General features: G+C 46.3%; 1 protein-coding gene across 2 annotated transcripts in view; it reads right to left on the reverse strand.

Annotated features, from left to right (window-relative positions):
• The window catches only part of CMBL (carboxymethylenebutenolidase homolog), a 22,221-nt gene continuing 4,189 nt past the window's right edge, over positions 1 to 18,032 (reverse strand). The window contains exons 2-7 of one of the 2 annotated variants that reach the window (XM_060146865.1): positions 10,026 to 10,063; positions 9,683 to 9,916; positions 7,640 to 7,747; positions 4,519 to 4,661; positions 1,847 to 1,938; positions 1 to 681 (exon numbers count right to left, since the gene is read on the reverse strand). In XM_060146865.1, the coding sequence (XP_060002848.1) occupies positions 502 to 681; positions 1,847 to 1,938; positions 4,519 to 4,661; positions 7,640 to 7,747; positions 9,683 to 9,897 (738 nt within the window). In that variant the 5' untranslated portion in view covers positions 9,898 to 9,916; positions 10,026 to 10,063 and the 3' untranslated portion in view covers positions 1 to 501. The remainder of the gene's footprint in view (positions 682 to 1,846; positions 1,939 to 4,518; positions 4,662 to 7,639; positions 7,748 to 9,682; positions 9,917 to 10,025; positions 10,064 to 18,032) is intronic. The other variant, XM_060146864.1, reaches the window with a different exon arrangement.

Raw genomic sequence — 18,032 nt, forward strand, 5'->3', positions numbered from 1 at the left:
TCAGTCATTAAAACCTTATTTTAATCTCAAAATTTCTCAAAATTTCTCATAGTGCAATATATGAACATGACAAATTCATCTGTATTAAGACAGAGATAAAAGTCCAGTTAAGGTGGGCTTTACCTGAGTTTACATTTCAGGCTCTTCACGGTTTTGCCATAGTATTCGTTTTAGAGGATGTGCTCAATTCAAGGCCGGAAGGCCATGCCTGATCTGTGAGCTGGTCCCTGGATAGCTCTAGGTTTTTACTAATAGTTAGCACATTACTCTACCATCCAAATTCTTCAGGTCCTGACCTGTTGTTAAAATTTTTCTTTATGCACATGTTAAAGGTTAAAGTATTTCATACATTAACTTTTCCTACTGAATTTGTGTTTCAGATGAATTTCAGGATTCCTTGATTCATCTTCTGTAAAGTGAAAATGAAATCAAATGATCTAAGCATTTCAAAGCAAATTTCTGGATGCGAGCTATTTTGGGAAAGTTTGCCCTTGGCCTTGGCTACACGTACTTGTTCAGCCACTCGAGCAAGCTCCTTCTCGCCTCATCGATATAGGGCTTGTCTTCAGGCGAACAATCTTCTCTCTTGCGATGCACGAACCCGTGCGTTTGCCCAGAAAACGTTTTAATTTGATATTCCACTTTGCAGTTTTCTTTCAACTTCTGAGTCAGCAAAGAGACCTGGTTGGCAAAAGATTTCATGATGATAGGACTTCAACCCTCTAGCAATATTTTCCATTCTCCAAATCTTCCCTGAATGCTTATCAAAGAGCTTTAACATCTGTGCTTTAAATTAAGTTCCATAGCTATCATGAATTTTTCACTTTTAATTTTAAAATCGGCACAGTCCGCACCTCTGGCAAAGGAGAGAATTCAGAGCGATATAAAAATGATACATCAGGGGACTTCCCTGGTGGTGCAGTGGTTAAGACTCCGCACTCCCAATGCAGGGGGCCCGGGTTCGATCCCTGGTCAGGGAACTAGATCTCACATGCATGCTGCAATTAAGGAGCCCACATGCCGCAACTAAGACCCGGTGCAACCAAATAAATAAAAATAAAATAAATACTTTTTTTTTAAAGATACATCAATTATTTGAAATTGTATTAATGTATTTATATATTATTCAATATATACTTCAGTCTATTTGCATATACCATATTCAATGTATTCAATATGTAATTCATAGATTCAGGTATAAGTTGTTTAAAACATATCAATAAAATGTATCAGTTATGAATAACAACAGTAATTTCTAAACAACTGCTTTTGAACCACAGTTTCCATCTGCCTTTTCATTATCAACATACTGGATTTAACATAGCTGTGTCTTCACTACTATATATAAAATAGATAACCAGCAAGGACTTACTGTATAGCACAGGGAACTATACTCCATATTTTGTAATAACCTATAAGGGAAAAGAATCTGAAAAAAAATATACATATACATATATATATGTATATATATATATTTTTATGTATAACCGAATCACAATGGCGTACACCTGAAACTAACATGACATGGTAAATCAACTATACTTCAATAAAAAAATTTTTTAATTAAAAAAATAAACAGAGCTGTGTCTTTAAGGACAGAGATCTTATGATAACTCATGGGTTCCACGCGGAGGGGGCACGGGCAGGGAAGTAACCAGCCATCCAGCCATGGCAGGAGCACTTAAGGGGTTACAGACCCCCTCAAAGTCCCCGATAAAACACACCTTTAAAACTTTAATGTTGAAACGTATTTGGAGCAACAAATGAATCCTTCGGGATGTTTTCCCCAAAATGTCAAGTCCTGCCATTAAACACAGAGACGAGAAGAGTTAAGATGCCAACTTACCTGCTCTAGAGGAATCACAGCATCGTTTTCAGCAAAAATGAACAACGTGGGGTTCTTTAATTTGTACACGTCTTCAGAGTCTTTGATGATGCCTGGAGAATGGGGGCGGGACAGGGACACAGGGTATGACTCCCATACATGTGCCACAGAAAACGATGTGAGTTAGATTTTTCAAAGGAAAACATATGCTTTGGGGGTTTTGTGTCTCTTCTTTTTAGCAATTCCACAAAAGTGGCCTGTTCTATAAAACTGGGCTCAAAGAGGTTACTGAGTCTGAGCTCCCTTCTCTCTACCTCACTCACCAGGAATCAGGCCATTAAATGACGGCTGTAGACCTGGCCGGCTGCTTGGCAGGTAAAGATACGCAGCAGCCTGAAAAATGCTCCCTCTTGGGACGTGTCTTCATTTACCAAGAGGTGATAACTTTCTAATCTGGACCATCTGACCACCGCTGTTCTGGAAGTTTCTCACAGTTTACTCAAGCCCCAAGGTTCTGACGTCAGGGTTTGATGGGGTATTTGTGCTCAGAGGAGACCACGTGTGTGAAGTCCCTGGGCACGGCAGCGGGTCCCAGCAGGTCATTCATAATAATTAGTTTTCATCCTTCTAAAGTGCCTTCAGAATTTTAGAGATCATTTAGTCAAAAGCATGTTGGACTTTGGGGATTCAGACAACTTTGAGTGTGCCCACTCCTATAGGAAAATAAGTAAAAGTTTCAAACTCCACTGTCATTCTGAGATGAGAGGAGTTCTAAAGAAAAGATTATTCTGGGCTTCCCTGGTGGTGCAGTGGTTGGGAGTCCACCTGCCAATGCAGGGGACATGGGTTTGCTCCCTGGTCCGGGAAGATCCCACATGCTGCGGAGCAGCTAAGCCCGTGCGCCACAGCTACTGAGCCTGTGCTCTAGAGCCCACAAGCCACAACTACTGAGCCCACATGCCACAACTACTGAGCCCACGCACGACAACTACTGAAGCCAGTGGGCCTAGAGCCCGTGCTGCGCAGCAAGAGAAGCCACCGCAAAGAAAAGCCTGCGCACCGCAAGGAAGAGTAGCCCCCGCTCGCTGCAACTAGAGAAAGCCCGCGCTCAGCAACGAAGACGCAACGCAGCCAAAACTAAATAAATAAAATAAATAAATTTATTTAAAAAAAGAAAAGATTGTTCTGGCACTTGTCAAAGACGGGAAGGAAGATCTTACTCGAGGAGACTACGGCAACAAGGGTTTGCAGTGAGGGAGGGACACCAGACTCAACCCCAAATGCGAAGACAAGTGGGATTTTCCACCACGGAGCAGGATGGGGGCCGGTGGATGGAAAATGACTAAGGAATCATCGGGCTACGGGGATTCTGGCCAGACAGTATTTGACAAAGCCTTTGCTGAAGGCAGGCCAGGTGACAAGGCATGGGGGCGGGGGGAACAGGAGGAATTTGATCACATATCAAGGATGGGGAGTTCTCGCTAAACTGACCCAGTGGGCCAAGGAGAGAGCGCAAGGTCGGGACCTACTCAGAAAGAGGACTCACAGCGGAGCCTGACTCAAGGGTGGTCATAGAGAATCCCAGTCAGTACGGAGGGAAAAAAACTGTTTTCCATTTCCTGTTGGCAGTATAGCAAAGCCAAGTAAGCCGGAGAGCCTCCCCTTAGCTGTAACTCCTTTCTAGAATGCAGGGAGCCACGGGCAAGAGGGCCACGCTTTCCGCCCTATTCTGTGAAGGCCACGTTAGGTGGCTGCACAGCGCTTTGAGGCCCCTGGGCTCCAAGTCCCGCCCGGCTCCGCAGTCGCGCACTGCGCAGAGGCGGCCACGAGGGGGCGCCGGCGAGCAGTCCACTCCGGAGCGCCTTGTGCTAATTCACACAAAGGCGCCGCGAGGGCTGCCAGCCCCATTGTGCACAGCGGCAACCGGCAGCTTGCTGCTGCCTTTGAGTAAGTAAACAGGTAAAGGGCTTTTTTTTAATGCTAAAAGTAAGTGAAAATACCGCAGTGAGGAACCATTAAGCCAAATAAGAATCATTAGTATAACTGTTAGATATGCTATCATGAAAGAAAGCCAAGGTCGGATGTTTCCATATCCTCACTTAGTAACCATTTCTATACACAGATATAATGTTCTCATGTCATTGGTGTGATACATTTGGTTTGTTTGCATGAAATGTTTATGTTGCTATTTACATTTTAGAGTCGGTTTTCCCTTTCCCTGTTTTCATATATATACACATATATGCATGTGTATATATAGTGTGTGTGTGTGTGTGTGTGTGTGTGTGTGTGTGTGTGTGTGTGCAGCACTGCATGCATGCGTGAGTAGTTGAGAATTAGTCACATCTTGGAAAAATCTTTTCACAGCTATTGCTCTTAAATATATTGCTTGATATTAACCATTATCACAGAAAGAAAGTTATCCCCTTCATCCTAGGTTAAGAAATTGAGACCTCGGATTAGGGGATTTCCCCAAAGGCACACTGTCAGGACCCAGGTTCCCTCTGGTTAGATATTACATACTTCCGCCTCTACCTTCAGATTTTTAAAACCAATTCCTTAAGATAGGCCACCTCTGCTCCACTGGGGTTTGTGTTACACCAGGACCCTCAGTTTGGGAAGAGGCTCGTGGCCTTTGTCACTCAACCCCTCCTCCAGTTTTCATTGTGTAAAAATGCACAAGGCAGGTTTACCGTAGATGGACACCCCTGCCCTGAATTCTGGGTATTTCATCATCATGTGATGGACAGCAACTCCACCCCAGCAGAATCCCACGACGCCAATTTTCTTGGCATGACAATGTTGTTTCAGATACTTCAAGACCGCGTCAACTTCTCTAGAATGAAAGAAAAGTTATCCAAGGGGAATTCCCTGGTGGTCCAGTGGTTAGGACTCCACACTTCCACTGCCGGAGCCCGGGTTCAATCCCTGGTGGGGGAGCTGAGATCCAGCAAGCTTCTGGCACAGCCGAAAAAAACAAACGAGGTATTTTGCGGCCCCTTGAAAGTACGCTGGGCAGCAAGCACGAGTGGTAACAGGGCTTTCTCAGCAGCTGTTCCTTGAGGTTCTGAGATCCTTACTTTCAGAGCTCCGTCCCCACCACCTCCTGCCTGGGTGACGAGTAACAAGTGACATCTCTCCGCAGCAAGTCTCCCTGCCAAGCCCAGCCTCTTCCAACCACCTGACAGGGTGGCACAAATCAGACCATCTTGAGCAACAGCCTTCCACAGCCTCAGGAGAGATCAAGGCCCAAGGCCACAGCGCGGCTCTAGGGCTTGATCCTGAGATCCGGCCCCAGGGAGCTCCTTCATCTCCTCTCTCTCAACAGGGCGCAGCCTCAATCAAGAGGCAGCTCCCCAGCTCTGTCTGACTCAGCACATTCCATCCCCCTGCCCGACACCCTAACTCTGCATCGCCTGTTTCCTCCCATGCCCAAAGAGCACAGTAGTATTTGGAAAGCCACGAGGAAGAGGCAAGCCTGAGGGGATGGGGAACAGTGGCTCTGGCCTTGCAAATGGTTCGTTTGCAAATTGGTTGTCTGGAACTCATACAGCTTCTGCAACTAGAAGCACGATGCCAAAATAGAGGTAGTGCTGCAAGGCCGGCCCGGAAAGTTCTGCTGGATCTGATAAGGAAGAAACGCTGTCTGTTTGCAATTAAGAAAAAAAAAAAAAGGAGAAAGCAATTCTATTGCACGTTCTTTTTCTTTTAATCGTAAGATATCTTTGAACACATTTAAACATATGTATCATACCATTCTGTGTGCAAGTAGTTATTTTCATAATGTTAGAAGAGCTGTAATTAAGTAATTCTGCAAAATAAAATGGAATAAGGAATAGTTTTTGTCATTTTGTTTTTCAATTTTTCTCGAATGCTTTGATCTTAAGAATAACTGCCTTAACTGGAGAGGACAAGAAGGAAGAGGGCATTTCTATAAACGTTCTTTCACTGACTCAAGAAAATCTATCTTCCTTTTGTTGCCGAGTATATTCCCCACTTTCCTGGGAACACCAGAACTTAGCTTTGGATGAAACTCCCTTCCCCATGCTCGGTCCATATACTTTGGGAGGGTCAGTTCCAGGAGGGGAGTATGTGGCTCTGGCCTGGCCAATCGCAGCATAGCAATCTCTAGCCACAACGATTGGTTCAAGGATGGACTTGTGACCCAGTCATAACCATCAAGACAAAATGAGAATTTTGCTGGTTTACTGGGAAAGGAGCCAATGGGAGGCTGGGGCTGCTGCAGCCATCTTGCCACCCAGAGGCAAATGCTGCCTGACAATGGAGCCGGCATCAGACAAGGGTGCTGCGGGATGTTGGGAGGTCGAATCCTGGGGATACCTTCTGAGCTATAGACCAACCTCTGCTTGAAGCCAGAAATTACCTCTTTTCAGTACTATAAGCCAATAAATTCCATGACTCCTTAAGCAGTAACCATTCAAGATGGGTTTTCTTTCAAACAAAAGATATTTGACTAGACACAAGGACTTTAGTCTAATTTCCAAGTTAGTGTCTCCATTTTATGTCTCATTTTGATTTAAAATGTGTGGCTCTCCTTATCCCCTGTGGAGAGGTACCTCTGGGCTGCTCTAATGCCCTCCAGAAAGGATCACCCTGATTTGCGCTCACAGATAGAAGGCAGCCCCACAAGGCTTTTCCTCAAAATGTCCTAACTATTCCCCTCCACGCAAAGCTGAATTTCATATTCACATCACAGGCTCTCGGGGTCTCTTGTGTTTCTACTTGTATTTTACTCGTAACTTCTTGCTTCATTTTGTTTTTCCTGGGCTTGCAGTCTGAGTCCCTGGGAGGGAGGCCTGGAAATGGATAAAGGTGTGGGAAGCTGGGTCCCCAGTGATCTCAGAGTCCACCCTGGGGAAGGCAAGGGAGGAAGCAGGGCAGAGAGAGAAGCTGGGCTGTGCTGTGATGTGATATGGGAGAGGACAGCGTTCAGGAGGATGCCTGGTCACGGTGAGTCGGGGGCTAGGGCTGGGGGACCCCTTTGCCCTGGGCTCAGGTCTTCCTGTTCAGGAGGAGCTTGGCACTAGAGAACATCCCTGCCTCTTTCCCCGCTCCATCCTTATTCCTCCAGACCAAGAAGAGGGGATCTGAGTGGCAGCTAAGCCCTCTGGTCCTTGCTTCTGGACTGAGTGGAGCCAATTTAATAAAAGGCTGCAATCCTGGGGGATCCACCCCCCTTTTCTTCCCACAGTTCCCTGGACCCTGGCAAGACCGCAGTCCTGGTCTGGTGGGTCTGGTCTAAAGATCCAGTTTCCCCGAGGCAGGGGGTGGGAGGGTGGCGTTTTTGGGGGGAGGGGATGGCACTTGGGGCCTCAGTTTCCAATCAGCGGAGTGGAAGTGGGGCTGACGTGTTCTCTGATCTCTCTTCTCTGCCTGTTGTTTCAACTGGTTCTGCAACCAGAGGGGAAGGAGGGAGTGTTGATCTATGGACCCCTATAGCCCAACTGTCAAGGAAAATGGGACCCCCAGGTACTTCAAGGAAGCTCTCTCAGCATCGGTGCCACGAAGCATTTCCCAAAGAGGAAAGCAAGTGAACTTACTGGCCAGCAGGGTACTTGTTGGTTTCTAACCAACCCTCCGCTGCAAAGACTGTGCTAAACGAAATCGGTTTCCTTTACGCCTCAGGAAGGACTCTGCGAGCCGTGGCCTCTGAGGTCGTACACGGCGGGAGGGCGGGCAGGTGGGTGGGTGACCGAGGAAGCCAGACCCTCCTCTCCCTCCTGCCTTTCCCCCCCGGGGCCCTGGGGCGCCACCAAGACAGCCACGCTGGCTGGTAACGTACTTGGGACTTACTTATCGATCCTTCTGGCATCTCTTGTCTTCAACCACTCCGGGAAGGTGGACCAGTCCCCTGAGGGGTGCCACGGCTCCTGTCCTACAAAGAAGTCTGGAACAATGGTTCTGTAAAATAGGGACATGCATCCTGCTTAGTTTCAGAACTGTTGGGACTCCATATTTGCTTCTGTTCATTAAGAACTTGTCACGTTGGCGGTTCTAGACCACAGGAGAAGAAAGGTAGTGGTCACAAGGGCCAGCTGTGATCGCAGCAGAGAGGCCAACTGGCTCCAGGCCAGAGCATCTCAGATTTCACAATCGAAGGTGCAGGGCCTCTGGCAGCCAGCTGAGAGCCCAGCCCGTCTGAAATGCCGAGGCCTCGGTCGTGCACACTCCCCGCTAGCTGTGACACCCAGAACAAGGGTTCCCAGGCGGCGAGGGCCTGGGCGGGCGGACACAGGCTCCCCTCCTGCCCCTGAGGAGTCGCACCTCTCAGCTGGCCTTTCGCATTAGCCTCAGGCCAGAGGGCACACCTGGTGAGCGGCCCAGTCACCATGACCAAGCAATTTCCCAACCTCCGCCCAGGATGCCAACAGGGCACAATGTCCTGCCCCGAAGGTTTGGTCTCATGCAGGCTCTAAAAGGGGCCGCGGAGCAGACAAGCCAGCTTGCGGGGTCCATGTCAACCTTCCTTCCGCACCAACCCCAGGGTGGGGCAACGCGGCCCCCGCCAGAGAGCCAATTCCGGAAGTAAAGGTCACGGCCATGGATGGAGGAACACAACTTCTCCTGCAGGGCAGGGGTGGGAGGAACACTGAAATCTGGGTCAGAAGAATCTAAGTTCAGGTCCCTGTACTGCCCCGTTCTGCCCTGAAACCTTCACAGGCATCTTACTCATTTTTATGTACCGTCTCCAGCTAATGGACCCACCCAAGACAACGGAAGCCACCGTCCCATCCAATCTCCTCGATGCAGCGGGTGACCTGGGGCAACTGAGACCTCCGCCTTCATGCCCTGGTTTCCTAACGATCAAAATGGGAACAGTGACAGCCCCGCCTTGTCCGGTTTGTTGGAAGGATGACGGGCAATTACCCAGGGAACGCCCTAGGGCCCCGGTCTGGCAGAGCCAGAAAGCAATCAGGGCTGGCTATTGTTTTCATTACTGGTATTGCCCTTGGAAAGTTAAGTTGCCTCATCCACAAGAAGAAACGTGAGGGCATGAAAAAGGGAAAAATCAAGTGGACGTCCTCTTTCCAGTCAACAGGAAATTGCATCACACGGCAGTGGGGGTGCTTCCTTTCAATGGGTTTCTCTTTGTAGGAAAACGAGATGGGTGCACGCTTTGGTTTTCAGCTCCTCTTTTTAAGAAATAAGAAAACAAAGGGAATTGGGGTGCACCACACTCGGGGCTCGCTGAGTGAAGCTGGGCTGGCAGGGATGGTCCCTCCTCTCTCTCCTCCGTGCTTTACTGAAGCTGCTACCAACAGCACAGCGGAGCGGGGCAAGCAGGTGACAGCAGTCACCAAAGGTGGCCGTGGTCACACAATGTGACAGAGATAGCCTTTGGGAGCTGAGGTCTCACTCTGCCAGTTCTGGAAGCCAGTCTAACTCACATCAGGCCATGACAGTTCGTGTTCAGACCAGGATAACTACGTGTGCCCTGTGCGTGAAAGCTGACCCCAGGCGGAGATGCTTCAAGGGCCAAGTAATGGATCCATTTCAGAGCTGGCGAGTTCTGCCCTAGGTGTCCTGTACCGGTGTCTGCGCAGGGCCTCACATCGGGAAATAACTCTCCCAGCGTCCAACAAGCCTACAGGGCTAGCCATCCTAGGAGGACCTGAAGCCCAGACATTGGGTTGGGGGCAGTTGGCTTCCACTGGACACTGGCTGTCGTATGTGACAGTCTCCATTTACCTGCACCCCAGTGAGATAAGAAAATACATAATGTACATCAGAATATACTCAGGGTTTTTTGGTTTCATTTCCTTTGAAGGGAACAAAATACAGAAATTCATATGAATTTAAGCAAAAAAAAAAAAAAGAGAAGAATTTTATACGTACGTGTATCCATTTCCTGCAATCATGTCGGCCATATACCTGGTATTGGGCAATTGCCAGCCGAATATATCTTGAATGACAATCACAGCTTTGCCAGCGTCCACGGGGGATTCGGTGAGATAAGCCTTGATGTGCTCAACTTGAACTTCACGCCCCAACCCTCCGTACTCTATTCTATGGCCAATGTCACATGGACAAGGGTGAGCTTCGTTAGCCATTGGAGATGTTTAAGTCAGGCTACAGAGAGACACATGCATTACACTGAGTGGGGCACATCCCAAGATTATAAACAATGAGAAAACTAAAATCAAGAGTACAGGAAAAAATTAATTTAAACTATACTTACAGTGTATTCATGCAAGAAATCAATGATAACTTCTGGTTCTGGGTGATAAGATTAAGCTAAGAAGAATCCATTCCCAGGCTTCCCTGGTGGCGCAGTGGTTGAGAGTCCGCCTGCCGATGCAGGGGACACGGGCTCGTGCCCCGGTCCGGGAAGATCCCACATGCCACGGAGCGGCTGGGCCCATGAGCCATGCCCGCTGAGCCTGCGCGTCCGGAGCCTGTGCTCCGCAACGGGAGAGGCCACAACAGTGAGAGGCCCGCGTACCGCAAAAAAAAAAAAAAAAAAGAATCCATTCCCATTACAAACAGTAGAAATACCAGAGTGAATGCAACTAACAAATAAAAGTTAAAATGGTGGAGCTCAGAGGGAAAAGAAAGCAACCCCCCTCCCCGGGTGAGAGAGGAAACTGGAGGTCAGGGTCAGGGTGGCAGGAGCAGATGTGAAGGAGCCAGGATGCTGGGGACAGGGCCAGACCCAGAGACAGGCCCTCACCTAACCAGTGCTTAGGACTCTGTGTCCAGTGAGGCCTTGGGACCCCTTGAGACAGGGATTTGTAACTGAGACTTTCCCACACAAGGTCTGAGCCCTCAAAGGTTCATATTTAGCAGACAAAATTCAAAACAAACAACAAAAGAGAAAAGAAAAACTCTGCCAACCAAGCCTAGGAATATGGTAAGGAAGCCCAGGAAAGGAAAAAAGAAACCATAGAAAATAAAATAATAAAATAAAACTGGAAAATAAATGAATGTAAAGTCTTCAGCAACAACAACACAAAAACCAATCCCCCAAATTTGCACCATCCTTTTGAAGTAGGAATACCTAGGCTGAGAAATTGACGGAACAGTGGACCCTGGGCAGGGAAATCCCTGGGCACCTGGCAGAAACAAATGCAAGACTTTCACAATCCAGGCCGAAAAATGCTTCCCACTGAAGAGGTGCTTACTACAAATAGCTTCACAGGAGGAAGTGCTCCAAATAAACACTCGTCAGGAAGACTGATGGTGGGAATGGGGGTAGAAATGAGGAAGAGACCCAAACACACTTGACCAAACAAACAGCAGGAAAGGAGAAGAAAAAGAACAGTAAACCTATCAACCATAAAGCAAAAAATAATGTGGGCTGAAATAAATCCAAACAAATGTAAATATATTAAATTCACTGTTTGAGACAGATTCTCTAATTAAATTTTTGTTTTTAATTCAAAGAGGTTTCCTTGGAAAGGAAAAACTAGGAAGCCTGAACCCAAAGATAGAGATCTCTTCATTAGCAATTAGAGAGTATACAGTCTTTTCAAGCAGATGTGAACAGCTACCGAACTGCCCACATATTAACCCACAAGTCAACAAAAATTTTATATAAAACGTGTTATATTAGCACAATGAAGAAATGATAATAAACATCCAAAAGGTTTAGAAACGAATTACAATGAAAACACTTTGTAGCGAAAAGTTGAAGCAATACACTGGTACTTAGAGAAATATTGATACCCTAGATTGCAGTCAGAGAGAAAAACACTTTCCCCTACCCTCTTAGGTTCAGCGACTGAGGGCCTGCGAATTTAACCGACAAACGTCAGATTAACAGGAGAAAAAGCATACACGTTATTAATATTTTTAATTTTTAGCACACAGTGGTTTTGCAGAAAAGAAGTGAAAACCCAAGAAGCAGTTAGACACATGGTTTATCCAGCATTTTAACAAAGGGTGATAAATTGTGGAGGCATGACTGGGAAATATATGGGGAATCTGGTGACGAGAGTTGCTCCCCTCATGGGGAAGAGGGAATTTATGCCCTAATTTTAGGCAGAAAGGGGGAGGGAGAAAAACTCTTTTTGCATCTGCTGTTTCCTAATTGCCTTCAGCTCAAAATAATCAATACGCCAAAGTACCATATTTGAGGAGGGTATCTTTTGATCCTCTTCAATTGCCATGTATTAGACAAAAGGGAAGAATGGAGATAAGTTAAGCATTCAATTCAAGAAGTGAGGGGAAAAATTAGAATAAACCCAAAAGGAGAAAATAATGAGATGAACATAAACAATGGAGAAACAGAAAGTGATTAAAATCTGATTTTCGAAGTTATAAAATAGGTATATCCCCAGCAAACCCGATCAATAAAAAGGAAAGAATGATAAAGAACACATAAAAACAACAACAACAGCTTAACAATATGTGGAATGAAAAAGGTGACGTAAGTACAGATGTTTCCCTTTAAAAAAATCACCAAAAAATTAGTATGAACAACTTTACGCTAATAAATTTAGAAACAGGAAAAACTGACAAATATGCAGAATGAGAGGAAAAAATTCCTAACTTCAAAAATATAAAAGAAAAAAAAAGGTGATGAGACAGCTCGAGATTAGAAGAGATTAAAGAGAAATGAAATCAAATGCACCATGTGAATCTTGACTACATCCTGGTTCCAAGTTAAGAACCGCTATAACAGACACTCGGGGAACAAGTGAGGAAGCGAATACGAATGATAGTGGATATTACGAATTAATATTAATTTTCTACGGTGTGGTAATAGAAGTTATGTAGGAGAACGTTCTTATTTTTTAACTATGTGTGCTCAAGTTGGGGATGAAGTATCAGCATCTGCAATTTACCCTCAAATCATTATAAAACACACGTGCACAGACATACATACAGAAACATAAAGCAATTATGGCAAATTGCAAACAACTGTTGAATCTAGGGGATCACAAGTGTTCATTTTCTTCCGGTTTTTGAGGAACAACAAGGAACAGTGTAGTTGGAACAGAAATATCAGGGAGAGAGCGTGGTGGGAAACACTGCTTTGCCCAGAATCCTCCAGCGGCTTCCATCTCACACCGAAAAAGCCAAATTCTTGCCACGAGAACGGTAATGGTGAAAAGAGCGAGAAAGGTCAGGGTCTGGATAGATTTTTCAGGTGCAGTCAGTTGGTTCTGCTGACGGATGGCATGCGTAGGATATTTAACAGAAAGGAGTCTGTGGTGACTAGGTCTTTCGCTTGAGCAACTGGAAAAGGATGGAATGTCTAAATGAAAGGGGAGAGTGCCGAAAGAGCAGGTTTGAGGAGACCAGGACTTCAGGCTGTGGCATAAGCAGTTTGAAATGTCTATGAGACATTCACATTCCTGTCCAGCGGCCAGCTGGATAACAACGCCCAAGTTCAGGTCCGGGGTCCAAGCTGAGGATATGCATTTCAGAGTGATCGGCATACGCAGTGGAACCTCATTATCTGCAGATTCTGTATTCATGAATTTGCCTCCTTGCTAAATTTATTCGTAACTCCAAAATCAATTCTTGCCGGGCTTTTTGCATCATCCGCAAATCTGCGTAGAGCCACAAAAAATCTGAGTCACTGAGAGGCACGTTCCCAGTCAAGGTCGAACAAGGCTGTGCTCTGTCTTCCTGTTTCAGCTCTCACGCTGTAAACAAGTGTCCTTCTCATGGTCTATTTAGTGCCACACGTTTGGTAATTTTGTGCTCTTTGTTGGTGATTTCATGGGCAGCGCTAAAGTGCCGTCTAGTGATCGAAGCGCAAGAAGGCTGTGATGTGCCTTAAATACGTGTTAGACAAGCTTTGTTCAGGTGTGAGTCACACTGCTGTTGGCCATGAGTCAATGTTAATGAATCAACAATATGTAGTAAATATATACTGTGTTTCTTCATACAGAAACACAAACAAAACAAGGTTAAATATTGACGAGTTGATGGAAACGTGACCAGAGGCTCGTAGGAACCGACTGCATTTCCCTGTGGTCCACTAGCAGCTAGTTCAGCGTTCACAGCAACTTTACCGAACATAACTTCTGTGAATAATGAGAATCAGCTGAACACAGTATTTACAACCTTGAGAGTGAATCACATCATTCAGGGAATAACAATAAAGAAGAATGCAGAAGATGGAGCCCTGGGGTCCTTCAGTACTTAAGACTTCCTTTGGGGAGGTAAAAAGGGACTAGTGACTGTGTCTGAGAAGGACAGGCCAGTGAGAGAGGAGGAAACCCCAGGTGTGGTGTCCAGGAGCCAAGCCAAGGAAGGGCTTCAAGAACAGGAGAATGGGGCTTCCCTGGTGGTTGAGAGTCCGCCTGCCGATGCAGGGGACACGGGTTCGTGCCCCGGTCCGGGAAGATCTCACATGCTGCGGAGTGGCTGGGCTGTGAGCCATGGCCGCTGAGCCTGTGCATCCGGAGCCTGTGCTCCACAACGGGAGAGGCCACAACACTGAGAGGCCCGCGTACAGCAAAAAAAAAAAAAAAAAGAACGGGAGAGTGTAAGCATAACGGAATCACTTTGCTGTACACCTGACACTAACACAACATTGTAAATCCACTATACTTAAAAATGAAAAAACGTGTATGCACCAAAAATAATTAATTTTAAAATTAAAATTTTAAAATTTAAATTCTTTAAAAAAGAAAGAAAGAAAGGGAGGGTATAGACCATGCAACATTCTGCAGGAAGACCCGAGGGTGCAGGCAGGGTTGCCCACCAGGCTCTGCACGGTGGAAGTCAGGCTGAGGGCGTCCAGAACAGGTTTGCAGGAGCGGGGAGGGCGGGACTGCCGGGGGCTGAGACAGAAGAGAGACAGGGAGACAGGAAATACAGAAAGCTCTCTCTAGACTGTCACCAGTCCTAAAAAAGAGAGTGAGCAAAAGATGGAGGGAAGATGTGGAAACAAGTCTTTTTTTTTTTCTTTTTCTTCATGGAAGAAATGTCAGCATATTGGCTTGTGGATGAGAATGTACCACGGAGAGGGAACCAGTGGTCTCTGGAGAGAGGGTTGAGGCCAGCACAGCAGAGGAGGCACTGGGCAGGTCCTCCCACAGCCCTGGGAGAGAAGGCAGAGGGTGAGGACACAGACACAGGTGGGTGGCTGCTGCCAGGAGGGAGGCTGTGGATGCTCCCACCTGCCTCTGTTTGCTCAGAGAACTAAGAAGCAGAGTCAACAGATCAGGGTAGAAGGAGGAGATTGGAGGGGAGAATAGAAGTGGAAAATGAGGGCCCGGAACATAGGCAGGGTCAGCGAGGCCGTGTCCCCCAGCCAGGTCCAGCTGCAGGGCGCAGGCAGGGAGAGGCCGGCAGAACAGACGGGGCTCTGCCGGGTCATGACAGGGGCAGGAAGGCTCTGTGACTCCTCAGGAGGTGGGATGGACACCAAGCAACCCAGATGAGAAAACAAAGCCCTGTGAGTCACTGCCTACCACACACAGAGATCCTGTCAGCCTCCTTCAAAGGTGCGAATCCCATTATGGGGGCCCCCGCACGCATGACCTCATCTAAACCTAATTGCCTCCCAAAGGCCCCGCCTCCCAATACCATCTTCAACGTGTAAATTTGGGGGACACAATTCAGTCCATAGCAGTAGCTAACTGTAAAAAACACTTATAAGAAAATGGGGGAAAATTGAACTGACTGGATATTTGATGATATTGAGAATCATTTTAATGGGGGGGGAAGGGAAGGAGGAATAATGTTATAACAGTGATGGGATTTTTTTAATGAGTCCTTATCTTTTATAGCTACATGCTGATGTGTGTACTGGGACTTTCCCAGTAGGCTGTGGAGACTGTGGGAGAGTGTCTAAGTACTGACAGTACTGGAGTTGGGTGGTTCAGGAGCGTCCATTGTACTAGTCTCTCAACTTTCTTTTTCTTTTTAAATTTATTTATTTTATTTATTTATTTTTGGCTGTGTTGGGTCTTCATTGCTGCACGCAGGCTTTCTCCAGTTGCGGCGAGCAGGGGCTACTCTTCGTTGCGGTGCATGGCTTCTTACTGTGGTGGCTTCTCTTGCTGTGGAGCATGGGCTCTAGGCGCACGGGCTTCAGTAGTTGCAGCACACAGGCTCAGTAGTTGTGGCTCACGGGCTCTATAGCGCAGGCTCAGTAGTTGTGGCACACGGGCTTAGCTGCTCCGCGGCATGTGGGATCTTCCCGGATCAGGGATGGAACCCGTGTCCCCTGTGTTGGCAGGTGGATTCTCAACAACTGTGCCACCAGGGAAGCCCCTCTCAACTTTCATACATGCTTGAGATTTCCCACAACAAAAAGCTTTCAAACTTTTATTAAATTTTAAACACTGTAAGATAAAAGTCTCCGTAAAAAAGTGAGAAAACAAGATACAGACTAAAAGAAGAAATTATTTTCAAAGCAGAGGCCGTAGTATCCAGATAAAATATATGAAGAATTCTTAGAAATTAACAAAACAAAGACAGCCCCAATAGAAAATGCTCCAAAGATATGAGGCAATTTACAAAAGGATACACCTGAATGGCCCGTAAACATGTGAAGAGATACTCAACCTCACTGGTATTTAAGGAAATTATAACAAGAACAACAACAAGACACCATTTTACCTCTTGCAGATTGGCAATAAGTCTATTAACACCAAGAGATGGTGCCCAAGCAGGGAAACGGAAGGGAGTGTAAACTGATACACACTCTGGGAAGCAGTTCAGCAAAGGCAATGAGGAACACACCCTGCAACCCAGAAATCCCCCCACTGGTGTATTCCCTAGAGAATTTCACACTCGTGTGTGTGTGTTTGTGTGTATGTGTGTACACACAGACACATGCAGTGGGTATGCAAGGCTGTTCTTGCCACCAAAATGTGGCAACAATTGCAAGCAATATAACGACCATCAGGAGAATGAGATACGTTGCCATTTATTCATTGTCGTGGGTTGAACTGCGTCCCCCCAAAAAGATACTGTTCAAGTCCTAACCCACAGAACCTGTGAATGTGACCTTATTTGGAAATAGGGACTTTGCAGAGGAATCAGGTTAAGACAAGGCCATCCTGGTGAAGGTGGGTGCTAATCTAATTAATGGCTGGTGTCCTTAGAAGAAGAAAGAGAAATCTGGATACAGACACAGATACACATGGAGAGAGGGCCTTGGAAGACACAGGCAGAGTCTGGAGGGGATGATTCTACAAACCAAGGAACACCACGAATTGCCAGCAACCACCAGAAGCCGGGAGACAGACAAGGAAAAACTCTCCTCTACAGGTTTCAGGAAGAGCACGGCCCTGCCAACATCTTCATTTCGGATTTCTGGCCTCCAGACAGTGAGAGAATAAATTTCTGCTGTCTTAAGTCACCCAGTTTGCGGTAATGTGTTACAGCTAATACACTCCTAAAAAGAACATTACATAGCAGTTCAATGAGCAAATTCCATAGATATTTATCAATGCAGTAAATCTCAAAAACATAATGCTCTATAGAGAGACAATGAAAGAAATGAGATTGAGTTATTTGTAGTGAGGTGGATGGACCTAGAGTCTGTCATACAGAGTGAAGTAAGTCGGAAAGAGAAAAACAAATACCATATGCTAACACATATATATGGAATCTAAAAAAAAAAAAAAAAAGTGGTTCTGAAGAACCTAGGAGCAGGACAGGAATAAAGACACAGACATAGAGAATGGACTTGAGGACACAGGGAGGGGGAAGGGTAAGCTGGGACAAAGTGAGAGAGTGGCATGGACATATATACACTACCAAACGTAAAACAGATAGCTAGTGGGAAGCAGTCGCATAGCACAAGGAGATCAGCTGGGTGCTTTGTGACCACCTAGAGGGGTGGGATAGGGAGGGTGGGAGGGAGACCCAAGTGGTAGGAGATATGGGGATATATGTATATGTACAGCTGATTCACTGTGTTATACAGCAGAAACTAACACAACAATGTAAAGCAATTATACTCCAATAAAGATGTTAAAAAAAAAAGAGAGACAATGGTTTTTTGATGCTAAGTTAATACTAAACCCCCTGAATAATACATATTTTTAAATTAATTAATTTTATTTATTTTTGGCTGTGTTGCGTCTTTGTTGCTGCGTGCAGGCTTTCTCTAGCTGCAGCGAGGGGGGTCTGCTCTTTGTAGCAGTGCGCGGGCTTCTCATTGCGGCGGCTTCTCTTGTTGCAGAGCACGGGCTCTAGGCGCACGGGCTTCAGTAGTTGTGGCACACAGGCTCGGTAGTTGTGGCTCACAGGCTCAGCAGTTGTGGCTCAC

The sequence above is a fragment of the Lagenorhynchus albirostris genome, chromosome 3, assembly GCF_949774975.1.
Source record: "Lagenorhynchus albirostris chromosome 3, mLagAlb1.1, whole genome shotgun sequence".
In the NCBI taxonomy this organism is placed as follows: domain Eukaryota; kingdom Metazoa; phylum Chordata; class Mammalia; order Artiodactyla; family Delphinidae; genus Lagenorhynchus; species Lagenorhynchus albirostris.